At 36.0% G+C, this 16,164-nt stretch overlaps 2 protein-coding genes across 5 annotated transcripts; both read right to left on the bottom strand.

Annotated features, from left to right (window-relative positions):
• Positions 1 to 3,268: 3,268 nt before the first annotated feature.
• LOC109208366 (calcineurin subunit B-like) lies at positions 3,269 to 8,100 on the bottom strand. Of its 4 annotated transcripts, XR_002065154.1 has the most exons (9): positions 7,839 to 8,100; positions 7,608 to 7,698; positions 7,291 to 7,415; positions 7,069 to 7,165; positions 6,468 to 6,577; positions 4,927 to 5,001; positions 4,245 to 4,508; positions 3,488 to 3,842; positions 3,272 to 3,391 (listed from the first exon to the last, which is right to left on the bottom strand). XR_002065154.1 is itself a non-coding variant. In XM_019371469.1 (7 exons), the coding sequence occupies exons 2-7, from the start codon at positions 7,675 to 7,677 to the stop codon at positions 4,458 to 4,460; spliced, it is 528 nt and encodes a 175-aa protein (XP_019227014.1). In that variant the 5' UTR covers positions 7,678 to 7,698; positions 7,839 to 8,100; the 3' UTR covers positions 3,857 to 4,457. The 4 variants fall into 4 exon arrangements, 1 of the variants encoding a protein (XP_019227014.1); XR_002065155.1 differs by having other exon boundaries at positions 3,269 to 3,842; positions 4,253 to 4,508; XR_002065153.1 differs by having other exon boundaries at positions 3,271 to 3,842.
• Positions 8,101 to 10,501: 2,401 nt separating this feature from the next.
• Positions 10,502 to 15,647, bottom strand: LOC109208365 (pyrophosphate-energized vacuolar membrane proton pump-like). Its single transcript, XM_019371468.1, has 8 exons — positions 15,237 to 15,647; positions 13,163 to 13,737; positions 12,700 to 13,079; positions 12,340 to 12,426; positions 11,905 to 12,235; positions 11,255 to 11,665; positions 11,057 to 11,116; positions 10,502 to 10,979 (listed from the first exon to the last, which is right to left on the bottom strand). Exons 1-8 carry the CDS (start codon positions 15,481 to 15,483, stop codon positions 10,773 to 10,775), a joined length of 2,298 nt encoding a protein of 765 aa, XP_019227013.1. The 5' UTR covers positions 15,484 to 15,647; the 3' UTR covers positions 10,502 to 10,772.
• Positions 15,648 to 16,164: the final 517 nt, after the last annotated feature.

Below are 16,164 nucleotides of genomic sequence, written 5' to 3'. Positions count from 1 at the left end.
GTAAAGTACAAACTACAAAGAAAAGAGTTTTGTCCTCCAATTCTTACTCTACTTTTACGCTTGCATTTTCCTTCTTTATATTTTATTTTCTTCAAGTTTTTATGTATATTCTTTATTTATATATTCTTTTCAAGTTATTTTTTGATTTTATAATTTCTTTTGGTATCCATCTAGTTTAGATATTATTTTGATAACTCTATTCTGACTAGTCGTATTATTCAATGAGTATTTATGATTTGTTATCTAGTTTAGGTTTTTACAATAACTTTATATTATTGTTAGTTTTATTCTTTGAATTATTAGGAACTACAATGTTATTTTTATAACTTTAAGTATGTTTTATCATAGTCATGTTATAGGTGTGCTGCATTATTACGTCTTATGTTTTTTCAAGAAAAAATATTTGTTTGTATGTTTCATGCATATGTTAGCATATTTAATAGATATATACATTTTCCTACTAATTTTATAATTTTTTAAATTATTAATAAAATTTAATATATTTTTTATTTATAAATGTCTTTTATTAATTTATAAAAAATTAAAATTTAATTACCCATGGGGCTTACGCCCCGTGCCTCAGGACTTATGCCTCGCCTCGTGATAGATAAAACGTCTCGCCTCTTGCCCAGGACTTTTACTCGACACATCTAATCGATATAATACGGAATTTATTTCAAACTTGCCTTATAGCTTTTGGACAGAACTTCAAAAAATTTAATGGCTTAACCTAAAATATATGCTCCCTTCACACAGCATAAAATTACAGTTTCACACTGCCTCCAATCCTCCAAGACTGAGGCTTCCTTAATTGACAAATATTAGAAGCAAAATCAACGAAGAAGATACCAAATAAGTAACTCCTTTAGTGAAAAATAAAGTTTGAGGAAAAATATTAAATATCCAAAATGAATTTACAGTTTTTCCTTTGATAAAATATTAACTTTAGATCATCGTCTTTTACTTTCTAATGTAATCGTTCATCTATTCAAATTTGATTCCAAATCTGTCTCAAACAAATTTAGGAAAAATATTATAGCTCTACGTAGACAGAACATAGATTCCTGAAACCTCTAATATAAATACTGGCTCTCCAACCAGCAGCAAGCAACCCATTTGTCTCCTCTCTCTACAAATATATAGCTAAAAGATTTTCATTAATGGAGTCAGAAAGATCAGTTTCTCAGTTGATGGCTTGCTCAGTGTTTCTCCTCTATGTGGTATACATTTTAGCTTCTTATGTATATATAGACACACTTTATGTGTGTGTGTGTGTGTTTATCTTCTTTTATGGTTTCAGGTTTCATTAGGGTAGGCTCAGAAGATGTCTCCACTAATGCTCGCATTAGGCATACCCTTCCCTATTATTTTGTTGTTAGCTATTATTTGTTGCTTTATTTTCACTGTTCCTTGAGTCGAGCGTCTATCGGAAACAGTCTCTCTACCTTTACAAGGTAGTAGTAAGGTCTACGAATACATTACCCCTAGACCCCACTTATGGGATTACACTGGATTTGTTGTTTGTTGTTGTTGTTGTCTACCTCACACCCTTGATACCGCCCTTCCAAAACCCTGCGTGAATCCGCGATACTTTGTGCACCGGATTACCCTTTTATGGTTCTAAGTTTCAGTGATGCCAAACCTAAAATTGTATAGATACTAAGTGTTTCTTAATTTGACGATGTCTGCCATCTCCCACGTTGAGTTTGGCTTGGTTTGTTTCAAATACTTAATTGATCACAACGGTTTCATGTATATATACTAACTGTTGATGTATTGAAACTCTTTAAGTTTTTTTCTTAACGCTATCTTGCTTCTCACATGTGTAGATGTGTTAATCAGATTATGATTTATTTATTTTCAGACTGAATGGCTTTTGTTACTAAATCTGATTGGAATGACGAGGAGGTATACTTTTAGGTTTTTAGTAATTTCTTTATTCAATTTAATTATTTAGGTAGAAGTATTCCCTTCATGTTCAATCACATATTGTTGTAGGTTTCCTCTTGTTGAGCATAATACAGCGCTAGAACCTGAAAGCAACGACCCCGCTGAAATGAAGGATGATGAAGATGAAGATGAAGATGAAGAAGGCAGCGATTCTGAAGAAAGTAGCGATGATAGTGGTGAATGGAATGGAAAGATATATGGCGAAATGACATCTAGTGATGATGAAGGAGAGACTTCTAATAACGGAGGTGGAGATGATGATGATAAAGATAAAAAAGACGACGATAATGAGAAAGATAATGGTGAAGATGAAGATGATGAAGAAGAAGATGAAGATGAAGATGATGATGATGACAGTAGCGATGATGATAGCGACGACGATTGTAAGATTTATGGAGAGCAAAGTAGCAGTGATGATGAAAAAGCTTTTATTAATGGCAATGCTAAGAAAAATGGTAACAATGGAAGTGGGAAGAATGAAGAATCTGGCTAGTTATATGTCTCTTTCATTTGCTTGTCTTGTCTGTGATTTTCTCTTCTTCTCCTTCCATTAGTGCATTAAGACCCTTTTTTATGTAATTTTCCTTTTCCAGTTTGATGCTAAACTTTAAGGTTTCTAAGTACTAGTTTTTGCGCATTATTCTTCTTGGAACTTATGTTTGTTTTCAAATACTTAAAGCTTGTTTGGATGGTTGTTACATGTTGTATTGTAGCGTATTGTTATCCGTCGTTACGTAACTTTATGGAAAGATCGATTTGGCGTGGTCGCGCCGTTACCTTATTTTTTTCTCTCATCTTGCCCTTCCTTATTATTATATAATCATACTTTATCTTTTATCCTACCTTTTTATATAATAATTTTACCTCGTAGCTTACTTTTTCTTTGTAATATTGCAATAAATTTATTCTTCATATTGTTGGTGCATAACATCATTAAATGACGAAAAACAATACAATCTATCTAAACATTGTATACATCAAAACGATATCAATACAATACAATACCATACGATATATTATGAAATGATACAAAACAACCATCCAAATAAGCTGCTACTTCTCGCGTATAAAGCCAAGATAAAAAAGACAATATAATTCTTGATGTATTTCACACACTTATCGTATGGTTACATTGTATGTGTTTATTATTTATAATATACAAGTAGAAGAGAAGAAGAGATATGACGAAATAGCTAATCTAAGTTCTCCCTTATTATAATGAATCCTATTTGGACTAAGTTCGGATACGCATGCTGCTGAAGGTGGTAAAGACATTCAGCTTGGACTGAAGAAATTAATTAAAATATGGCCTTTTTCATATTTTTACAGCGATTTTAACAACACACTGTTTTTGACTTGGATCATGTATGTATATGTAGGAAAGTTTATATATCAAACTGTCATAGTCGAAACTCGCTAATTGTAAGTTCAGGATCTGCTTCTGCAAAAGAACAAGCATAATTTAAATAACACTTTTACATATATACGGTTCTTTCATTCAGCAATTCGAAGATATCATCGGAAACATCCTTTCTACCTCACACAAAATAGAGAAAGGTCTGCGTATATCATATCCTCCCCAAATCTCACTTTTGGGATCGCACTGGGTATGCTGTTATTGTTGTTGTAGCCGTTTGAAGACATTTCTTCAAATATCCTTAGTCCTTACTAATCCTGAAGGCTTTAGTAGACTAACGTTCTTTGTAGATCCAATGTGCAAATATTAACCATGAGGCTCTAAAATGTGTCACGGGTAGGCTGTCTACATCACACCCCTTGAGGTGCGGCTCTTTCTCAGACCCTGCGTGAACGCGAGATGCCTTGTGTATTGGGCTGCCATTTTTTAGGCTCTAAAACGGGCCACTGGCAAATATTCCTAATTCCTGCTTAAACTGCATGTTGTTCAGGAAAATGGTTTTCAGACATTGTTAGAGAAAGTCATTGCGGGTGCTAGCCCCTTAAATAAAGTTCCAGATTTGTACAAGCTTTCTTTGAAGCCTTATATTTAATGAGAAATTTTGCAGAAACCTTTTCGACAAACATTTGTACTAATACAGGAGCTGTTTCAAGCATCTGTGCATAAAAGAATAAAATCAGAGCTTAAGATCAATCTCAACGTTAAGTAATCAACGAGCTTCAATGTGGCACAGCCAATCAACTTTACTCTTTTATATAATAGTCTGAACACGGCAATTAGAAATAGAAGCAACATAAATAGTTGGACAGAAAGAAAGAACATTGGCATTAAGCGCGAAATAACTTATGAATAAGCTGAAATTCAGTTACAAACATACGTGCTTACTCTGTTTCCGTTCATGGTGGTTTCCGCTTTCCAGCATCCCATCACCTATGTGGCTGATCGCCCCGTCCCTCAACCCGAAAAGAAGACACACACAAAAAGAAGAGGAAAGCTCAGGTCACGAAATTGAAGAAAGAGAATAGAAAACACAAGCATGTGCTTCTACAACGATACATCTAAATTATAGTATAGGTAACTGCTGGCTTAGCTAGTCAATTGGAACTTCCACCTCCATCTTCATGCCTGGGTGGTCCAGTATCTGAAAATAAAAGCTAGCACGTGTTTAGAAAAATATGCAACAGAACATTCATTGCTGCGAAGGAAATAAAAAATCATCAGTAAGTAGTTTCATAAATCATCACATTTGCATTAATAATAATGAGAGGAGTACTGAGCAAAGACCCTTCAAGTTTTTTTTGTGTGGCAACTTCCCCCCTTAAACTATTTTCCATTGCATTATATCCTTGAACTTCTAAAATGGGAGAGCGGAAAAAGAAACTTAACACTCTAGTTGGATTTAGTAATAGAAACGATAAAAAGTTTGTCATATGATCTGTATGTGCTTATGTTAAAGGATATAGTAAGATACTAAATTGACGATTTTTTAAAAATGAAAGAAGTTGTTCCCATCCCCACCTACGCTCCTATTGATCCTAATTCATTGAGGACTAACAAACCTGGATGAAATCATCCAAGAGCAATAAGGAGTCCCTTGTATAGCCAGCCTCATGCAAAACTTGGTTCAGCACTTCCTACAAAACAAATCTCGCATGGTTAAAGAATTTGTTGAATTACCAAAAAAAAAAGTCCAAGCTATGAAATTCAAATGAGATGCAGAATATAAAAGGATTTTAATTCGGAAAGGATATTAAGAGACGTACTAATATTATCTCCCCCGAAAAGGGAAATAAAAAGACGTCCAAATATTAATGGACATAAAGCAATGTAAACGCACCAATCAGTCAGCCAAAAGCTATAGCAAATCTATGAGAAGCAACCAACACACAGGTACATCTAGAGGAAAGCTACGTTACCCAAAAAATTGATCCATTTAATCTTCCCACTTCATAAATCAAAAAAGAAAAATAAAGAGCTTGCTCATTGAGGGTAGATTCTTTTAAAAGAAAAGCTAGACCTTTCTAACAAGTCAGAACTACAGTAAGGCAGTGAGTCACCAAAACATGTAAAGTAGAAACTAAATAGTCCATTAAGACCATTTTAGTGCCTATATCATAACAAAGATGTGTAATAGGAGGAGGAGGAGGAGGAGGAGGAGGAGGAGGAGAAGAGGCCAAAGCATTGAAACAAAAAACTAATGGTACGTTGGGGCCTTTGAATAATCAATATAGAAGCAAGAAAAGCCAAAAAAGACATTGAACTATCAATGGTAAAGAATTTATTGAAGTGATATTCCTTGTTCTTCTTTAGAAGTGCTTTAAATATCTTTTCCTCTTTTGAAAGAGTGATAATCATTTTAAGACTTTAACCAGAGTTTAATATCCCTCAAGAAACACGTCATGAGCTGTGAGATATCAAAAGAAAATTATCTACAATAATACTCATTCCAGAAAAACTAAATGCTGAGAGTTGAAACTAAAAACACAGCTAGATGGAGAGCCAATAGGCATTTCATTCTTGGAATGATGCCAATCACTTAAAGTTAACCAAATCCTAGCAATATATTGTAGTAAATCACAATATTCTAGGCATCTAATTTAGGATTGCTATTACATATCATTTATGAAGCTGAATGGAGTCAAATATATTTCTCCTATTTCCAGAAACTGAAGCAAATAATTGCCTATATGTACCACATAACTGATCATTTAGAAGGAAGACTTTCTCTTACAGCTTTTGTTCGTAGAACTACAACTAATCGAACCTATTTTACTTAACAGATCGGAAAACTGTTTTCAATGAGCTATGTAAGCCATAAAGGTTATCCACTCTCAGTAATACATTCCAAAGCAACTAAATCTGCTATCATAGGCTTCACCCTCCACATTTATAAAGCTAAACCTACTTCTTTGATGCAAAGAATTTTGGACCTTTGTGATCAGTAAACCTAACACATTCCAACTCTACACCATAAATCCTATTGGTTCAGAATAAAGATTTGAGATTATCTCCATAAGAAGCTTAAACTGTGATTTGCTCTGTATCACATAAAGTCACAAGTGAGTTGAAAGAGGGGGAGATGAAAGCATGTAACGAATACCTCTCTTTGCTTGTCTGAAATGAATGATCCAGTTAAATCCCGAAGCACTTCTATAATGCCATCGAACATCACTTTCCCATTGCAGTCAGAATCATAAACTTTGAAGATAACTGCAAAATAAAAACAGTAGACCAGTAAGTGAAGTGGTGAGAAGACTGCCAAGGACAGTGAAAAATATGTTGCATTTCTTGTAACATAAACTTGATCTATAGGTGGAATCCTTAAATTCTTGCTTTTCATTTTGATGGACTTTCCAATATGGACGACATAACACCACTCCTAGATCCCCTAACACAAAACCAGATTCTAGAACGACTAACAGACAGTCATTTATTAGTCCAGATAGATCATGTCTTTAATGAGCGTGCTTTAAAATTATGGCAATGAATGAACTTGTTAAACATATTCATTTTTGGGAAATATAATAAATGCGATAAACCCGTACACTTAGCTGAATGTCCTCAGCAAGTTGATTGATTCGCAAATATCAGATGTAACTAAAAGTGAATGATGTTTTAAAAAGCTAAAGATTCTTGATATCAAGAAGCATCTTCCTGAAGTTACAAAATAAAGCATATTAAGGATCAGCTTAGTAACCAACGTTCAATTTTCTGTTGCATGCTCGCTTTTGCACTGAAAGTTGACAAAAATGCCACGAAGTCTTTGAAATTCAAGCCGTCCACCATCTTAAGTAATCTCTGGAAAGAGCCAAGCAATCATATCAAACACACAGAGCATACAAAATTATAGAAGAAGCATATCCCAATATCATAATACATACAAAACCACAGTTGAACACAAAAACAGAAACTTATTCCCAAACCTGAGAGAGCGGATTCATTGCAAACTCCGGTACTGACAGGAACTCATCAGCATAGATAAAACCCTTTGAATTCCTATCAAGTTGGCAGAACCTTTCATACAGTGACACTATTTCCTGCTGAGTAACTGGATTTTATGGGACATTAGTAAGTAACTGCAAAAAAGACAACTACAACAACTACTACTACTATCCGAATTGGGGTCGGCTATATGAATCCTCTACATCCGTTCTGCTATATTAGGGACCACTTCATATAATACTACTAAATAATTTGTCTTTTAAGGCCAAGAGATTCAATAGATGAATAAGAGACTTACACAGATGGTTGCACTGCTCCTGGACATCTTCAATATCGTATTGAGTTAACATTGAAGAAGCATTTCCCATAGTCAAATATCAGTGCAAAAACTACAAATCCCATCAAATTAGCAAATGCCCATTAATCAAAATCAGATTTTTCATCAGTTCAGAATGCTAAAAGGAGAACATTTAAAGACAAGAGCAATAATGCTCAAAAAGAAGCAAAGGTAAAGGAAATAAAAATATACCTCAGCTTCCAATATTTCTGAATGGAGAAAAAATGGTGAATGATTAAAGCCAATCAAGGAGAAATTTTTTGGTGTTAATGGTAACTCTAGAAGATTATGTCATTGGATTAGGACAACTTTGTCATGGCGGAGGAACTAAAAAACAACCTTGGCTGTACAAGTGACGAGTATTTTGATGTACTATCAAATCTATCACCCTTTTGAAGTTTCAACGATTCATGATCTGGTGCTTGCAGTAATCGCTTATGGTGAGATCAATCTTCCACGTGCCGAACTGGGTTGGGCTGGTTGCATAGAGGGCCAAGTGCACAATTAGCCAGTAGTCTTTAGCCACTGCTTTAATAAATTTTTATTCGTCCGGACAAAAATAACCTTCTGCTCATAAAATTAAGGATCAAGTGTCCTTAACTTATGAGCTTGTTACTGTAAGTTCAGGACTAGCTGTCCTTAATTTATGAACTTGTAAGTTTAAGTTTAGGACTACCTGTCCTTAACTTTTGAACTTGTAACTCTAAGTTCAGGACTACATGTCATTAACTTTTGAATTTGGAACTCGAAGTTCACGACTACCTGTCCTTAATTTCTATGCTTGTAACTCTAAGTAAAGGACTACCTGTCCTTAATTTTTGTGCTTGGAACTCTAAGTTAAGGACCAAATGTCCTTAATTTTTGAACTTCCAATTCTAAGTCCAGGTCAAGTGTCCTTAACTTATGAGCTTGTTACTGTAAGTTCAGGACTAGTTGTCCTTAATTTATGAGCTTGTAAGTCTAAGTTAAGGACTACTTGTCCTTAGTTTTTGAGCTTGTAACTCTAAGTTCAGGACTACATGTCCTTATTTTTTGAACTTTGAACTCTAAGTTCAGGACTACATGTCCTTAATTTCTGTGCTTGCAACTCTAACTCAAGGACTACCTGTCCTTAATTTTTGAACTTCCAACTTTAACTTAAGGACCAATTCTCTCTTTGACAAGCATTCTTATAATGGAGATGGTTGGTATTTCTATGTCCAGCAGTTGATAATCCAGAATACTATGGCAGCAGTGAGAGGGATTTTATATTGATTCATCATAATATAAGAAGTTTTCCCCCTCAAAGAAGCCAAATAGAAAATAAAGCTTTGACTTGAACTTCCTAACCGAATACTTATATATTTTTTGTATGAAATGTATGCATTCGTGTGCTGTGTAAAGAAACACATTCATTTTAAATAGGAATTAAGGACTAACTTTGATATTTTCAAATAAGTTGGGGAAGAACTTACTGCATGGGGAAGAGAAGAACGAGAGGAGTTTGGGAAATTCTGATCGGGAGAAAGGGTTTTAAAATTTTGATAGAGGGTTTGGGAAGGAAAAGAGATAGAAGAAAGGGCAACACCGTCTTTTCATATTATTTTTAATAGACTAGTGGCTACTTTTGCTCAGCACTAAAAATGCTAGATAAAAAGTAAATACCACTTTAAAAAGTGGCTACCACACGCAATTTTTACATGAATAGAAGCAAGTCAAGCAACTGGGCCTTGTGAGGGGTTTAGAGATGGGCTTTTAACATATTTGGCCGGCCGACCCAAAATAATTAGAAAAATTGCTAGTCAAATATTTAAAAAAATATACATTAATTATATAATATATATATATATATTATATATAATTATATATATATTATATATTATTTTATAGTTGTTAATGTGGAGAGTGGCTATACCGTGTAAATTTACCGTTAACGCAAAGATCATTTTTAGCCTATAGCCGTAAAAGTATGTGTGTATATATATATTATTTGAGAGCGGTTAAACAAATAAAAAATTAATCTTTTGATTTTTGTAGGTCTCGTTGTATTGCTTCTTATTACATAATACATACTCAATAACTTTTTGTAGGTCTCGTTGTATTGCTTCTTATTACATAAATTGAACAACTTTGTGCTGGAGTCTCACTCAGTAGCAGTGGCGAAGCCAGAAAATTTTGAACACCCTTTGTCAGTGGACTATGCAAGAGTGTTCAAAGTCTAATTTTTAATCGATAACAATCAATATTTTACCTTATAAGTTTTATAATTTTTCGGCGACGGGTACTCAGTTGACCATCCTTGGGCCAATATAGCTTCGCCCCTGCTCAGTAGGTAAAAGTATAACAAATGTGAACATTTTGGTTGAGCACAAGTAGACGTACTCTGAAGTCCTAAAATGCATTTAATTTATTAGGAAGCCATTGTCGACTCGAAAAAAAACGAGCTCAACAAAATATCTCGGGACAAGGAAGTATCTTCAACGAGTGTAAATTCTGAAGGTTGCACTCGAATTTGCTATCAAATGTGAAACATATCTTCAATTTAATTGAATTGCCTGAATTATTTCATCCAGAAGTTCAAATTGCTAACTTCTGAAAACATACACTTTAGTTATTCGAACTCAGAAGCTTTTCGGACTTTGATATCATGTTAAGACATATGGAGTCAACTCAGTTGAAAGCTAAAAGTAACAAAATTCAATTTTAATCTTCCGTGATGTGAGATAGATGTCATATAAATCTTGAACTGGAGATCTACCCGAATTAAGAGAAAGCAAAGAAAAGTAATAGTCCCTTCAATATTTGCTAATTCCTTCCCGATTGAAGAGTGAAAATGGAAGGGGGAGTGTGGGGTTATCACACGTCGAGAAACAATCTGACATCGTGTAAGAAAACAAAAGGTGAACATTTGTCTTCATCTCCTTAAAACGTGAATATCGTTACAAACAAAATTGGAAACTAGGTCCGCCCAACATGAAAGCTAATACACTAACAAAAGACTAGTACAAGCAAGCTGACAAATATCGTCATCATCATCATCAGCTCATCAAAACTAAAACCTCTGACTACCTACGAACTAACTTGGAAACCCCATGCTTGGGGAAATTTGAGTAAAAGGGTGTCGTGGAAAGAAAAACCAGAGGCTCCTTAAAAAATCTTGAAAAGCAGACCACCATGAGTGGCAAAGAATGGAGCAAACACAAGAGATTCAACTGCCATCAGCTTGATCAGAATGTTGAGCGATGGGCCTGAAGTGTCCTTCAGAGGGTCGCCAATGGTGTCACCAATAACAGCAGCCTTGTGTGGGTCCGAACCCTTTGGACCAAGGCTCCTAGCATGCTCCGAAGCACCAGCCTGACGGAAAATTAAAATGAATAAACTGTGTGCAATGGAACACCAAAAAGTTACACCAGAGATGTTTCTTTCATTACCTCAATATACTTCTTGGCATTATCCCATGCACCACCAGTGTTCGATGCAGATATTGCTATCTGTAAAATGATGAAGGGCAGAATTTAGACACAATTCTATCAAAAGTATATATATATATATATATATATATACACACACACACACACACACAAAAAGACTTTAGCTCCAAAATGTTAAAATAAAGAATCAACTCATACCTGAACACCCGAAACCAAAGCACCAGCAAGAACACCTGAGAGAGTCTCCACTCCGAAGAAAATCCCAACTATGAGGGGTGTAAGCATGACTAGAGCACCTGGGGGGATCATTTCCTTGATAGATGCATCAGTTGAAATCTTAACACAAGTCGCATAATCAGGCTTGGCAGTGCCCTCCATGAGACCAGGAATAGTGTTAAATTGTCTGCGAACTTCTTCAACCATCTTCAAAGCTGCACTACCCACACTCTTCATGGTCATGGCAGAGAACCAGTAGGGAAGCATGGCACCAACAATCAAACCAATGAAAACCTGAGGAGTCAAGACATCAACTGTAGTAATTGCAGCCCGACTCACAAAAGCACCAAACAGTGCCAAGGACACGAGTGCTGCAGATCCAATGGCAAAACCCTAGAAAGAAATGAGAGTCACATGTTAGCAAAAAGGAGATGAAACGTGTCCGAACGAAGTTCCATTGCGAAAATAAGAAAAAAGAGATTCCAATCAAGATTCGAACTAAAAGATGATTGAAGACAAGCACAAATTGATAATACTCCAATTACCATAAATATTTACGTCTGTAGATCTCCTTAACTATGCACTAGAAAGGCTCACAAGAATAAGCAAAACAAATTTGGAAAGCAACAAACCTTTCCAATAGCAGCAGTGGTGTTTCCAGCGGCATCAAGGGCATCTGTCCTTTCACGGATCCGATGGCTCATACCAGCCATCTCAGCTATGCCTCCAGCATTGTCACTGATAGGTCCATATGCATCAATGGCCAATCCAGTTGCAATGGTGCTCAACATCCCAAGTGCAGCAACTGCAATACCATACATGGCAGCGAAACTAAAACTGACAAAGATAGCTATTGCAATGGCAAAAATTGGAATGATGACAGATTTGTATCCAAGCGCGAGGCCGAAAATAACATTGGTGGCAGCTCCAGTCCTGCAGGAGTCAGCTACATCTTGGACAGGGCTGCAAACATGAACAACAGGGGAAAAGAATGTCAAAGCGATCAGATATTATATCAACAACCAATAAAACGACATCAGAGGATGAAATTGAACTATGATATCCACCTGTAAGCATTGCTGGTGTAGTACTCAGTGACAAACCCAATGATAAGTCCAGCCCAAAGACCAACAGCCACACATAAAAATAGTTGCCTGCATTAGCAACCAAATAATAATCTAGTACCAATTTTATACAAACACAGGAGGACAATACTACTTGAAATTGAAAATCCAAACAAATGAAGTTCAACGTATAAAGATGAAAAAATGGCAATTGCGAGGCATATTCAATTAACAATTTATAATACCATGTGTCAGCTCGCTACTAAACGTCACATCTGGAAACACGCATCTAATAAAATAGCTAATCTGGAAACACGCATCTAATAAAATAGCTAAAATTCAACAGAACAATCTGACACGTACCAGTTCTTCACAACCTTCTGAGCTCCAAAATTAAAGATGGTAAATGAAGATGGAAGGCAAGTCCATGTAACAATTGCAATTCCAACAGTCATAAGAGCAGTTGAGATAATAAGCTGGTTCTTCAGTGCTGGTTCAATTTCCTTGACAGCCTTAATTTCAAAGAAGTCAGTTGCAAAAAGGGTAGTGATCAAACAAATGAGGATACCCATAGAACTTATGAGCAGGGGATACAACATTGCAGTGAATTCATGATTAATTCCAAAAGACGAGATGGAAGCCACAACTAAAGCAGCACATGATGCTTCAGCATATGAGCCAAAAAGATCAGACCCCATTCCAGCAATGTCCCCAACATTATCGCCGACATTGTCAGCAATCACCTGCAAAGACATTAAGAATAGATTATTGACATACTCATTACAAGAGGTCATAAATTACACCTAAAGAAAAACATGTAGCTTACAGCAGGATTTCTGGGATCATCTTCTGGAATGTTCCTCTCAACCTTCCCAACAAGATCAGCACCAACATCAGCAGCCTTGGTGTAAATACCACCACCAACTCTACCAAAAAGAGCCATGGAGGAGCCACCTAGACCATATCCAGTAATTGCCTCAAAAAGGCCCTCCCAATCATCACCATAGTATAGCTTGAAGAGATTAATCGCAATGTAAAGTACCAAGAGACCATTGGCTGCAAGGAGAAAACCCATCACAGCACCAGATCTGAATGCTACTATGAAAGCCTTTCCAACACCTTTTCTTGCTTCCAGGGTTGTCCTTGCATTTGCATAAGTTGCTATTTTCATCCCAAGGAAACCAGAAATAACAGAAGTGACAGCACCTAGCAAGAATGATACAGTGCTAAAGATGGCAGTTGCAAGGGCTGGCTTGCAAAGTTTCCCCTTGTTGTAGGTGCATGGTTGGCTCTTAGTGCTGAATCCCTCAACAGAGCCGAGGAAAAGGAAGATCAGAATTGCAAAAGCAATCATGAAGATACCCACATACTGATATTCAGTGAACAGGAAGGATGTTGCCCCTGCCACGGTCAGCAATCACATCAGATATTTGGTGTTGGTAAATACAAAAAAATAAACTGGATTAGAAACGCACAACCTATAGGAATAATATAATTAATTTATAACAGAATTTCTCTGTGACTAAAGTATTCAGTAAAACGGGATGGGCAAAGGTTGAAAATAGAACCCCGTGAAAAAGGAGATGCAGAAAAATAAACAGAATAATTGCTAGACTACATATATAGCTCTAGCACCAAAAAAAGAGTTCCACCAACATGTATCTCCTTTGAAGAAAAGTGATCTAAACAACGCAAGAAAGACTTAAGCAGGCTTTTAAAAATCCAAGAATTCGTAGCAGCTGGCTACACACTCACTCAGGCCAGCAAATCCTTAAAGGAAAAGACAGCAACCATTCAATATTGCATCACAATTTTCGCCTATAAAAGGGATACACAGATTGAGCCAGCAACAAACCAAGTAAGGTAACAGCCAAAAAATAATAAAAAGAAGCGTAAGTTCAAAACAACAGCACAAACACTGCACTAAATTAACAGCAATAGCATGTGTAGAATGTAGCAATATTACATCAATAAATGAACAAATTTTGATAAGCAGATAAGGACATATAAAATTGAACAAATATCACATAGCACAGTTAGATTAGCATAAAAAAGGAAGCGAGGAGATATATTACTACACCTACAGTGTCCTTCACTTAATTTACAGACCAAATATGAGTACTTCCTCGTGCCATAATACTCATGTGAACTGAAAACAAGAACAGACAGCTTAGTGGAATGGCCCTTCACCTCGAAACCAAGAGGTTGAAGTTCAAGTCACCAATGAGCTCAAAACCTCAACCTCAAGAGGGTAATATCTATCACCACAAACCCTACACCAATATGTGACCTTATCAACAATTGCATCTATAATGTCTATCTTTCACGTAACCAGTCAAAAGATTACTCTTTTTAGCCTTTCCAGAAACACATATTCATGACACATTAAAAAAAAGATGTTGAACTCAACTAAAGATAAGCATATGAGCTTGAATCATTATATAAACAAAAGATGCGGTAAAAAAGGTTTGTTCTTCTTTAGGAGAAATCTACTGCTTCTAGCTCAGAAAATAAAGATGGCTCTCTTCACTTAACTACCAGGTAAATTCCTGGAGGCATAAAAAAGTTTGTTTTTTTAACCAGCGAAAACTCAAATTAGACTTTCCTTTTTAGTCTGTCCAAAAAGGATATATAAAGGAAACAATTCAAATTTAAACTTCTCATCTTATCCTTACTGAGATATTTATTGCTACACAAATGTCTATGATTTGTTTTAATCCACAAGTTTCAACCGTCTATTTTTTTTTTACTCCGTACCAGCTCAAACAACATCACACAATTGGGACGATGGGAGTATTAACACCAAAATGAGTAGAAAAGAGCACCGACAAGGCAAGTACACAACACTCAGATCTGGAAAGAATCTAAGGAGATCTGAAATGAGAGGTTTTTTAGCTCACCTTCAGAGATAGCGTTCTGTATCTCGGCGCACTTAGCGACGACGTTTTGATCATTAATACCTTCCTCTTCTTCAATCAAGTAATCTCCGTACCCATTCTTACCGTTGTTGCTCGGAGAAGATGATTCCGGCGTCAGCTTCACTTTCGAGACAATGTACCATTGAACTAACGAGAACACTATTCCAATGACGGCGCATACCGGAATGACAATCTCCGTCCCTAGATCTGGTAACAACGCCGCCCCCATACTTCACCGTAACCCTAAAAATAATAGCCGGAAAGTACAGAAGCTAAAGGTGAAGAATGAATAGGTAGAGTGTAGAGAGTGGGAGTGTGCTGGTCTTATATTGTGAAATACAGAAGATCCGAGGATTTGAGTGATATGTTAACGTGTGTGTGGTTTTATCGTAGTTAAAGTGGACCTTCGTGTTTTGACCGTGATGATCTGATTGTTGATATGAGGGATGATATAATTGATGCAACGGCGGTGATAGTTGGAGGAGGGCCAAGGGGACCCACGAAGAAGGAATTCTAACACGAGAAAAAGGGAAGTAAAAGAGCGTACTTTCAACGCATCTGGTAATGACTTATCTTCACTTTTACCTTTTCTTGCACTTTTTCTTGGATAAGGAATCTGTTTTTAATTTTTTTTGGTAAGTGTGGTAATAAAGGAAAATGGATTAGGATTTTATTTTAAATACGGCAAAGGCCAAATATAATCTTCTACTATGAGAAAAAGTTTAAATATATCCTTCGTTATACATTGGGTTCAAATATATTCCAATTCGTATTATTATTGGTTTAAATAAACTCTTCTTCTGATAAGTTTGTCCAAGGTGAAAATCTAATCATACGTGGCATTGATATTTGATGAAGTGGATGTCACATGGCATGCCACCTCAGCGCCCCTAATCCATATATAAAACTA

The sequence above is a fragment of the Nicotiana attenuata genome, unplaced genomic scaffold, assembly GCF_001879085.1.
Source record: "Nicotiana attenuata strain UT unplaced genomic scaffold, NIATTr2, whole genome shotgun sequence".
NCBI lineage: Eukaryota > Viridiplantae > Streptophyta > Magnoliopsida > Solanales > Solanaceae > Nicotiana > Nicotiana attenuata.
Note: the sequence above shows the minus strand (reverse complement) of the source record. Positions and strands in the feature narration are given on the sequence as shown.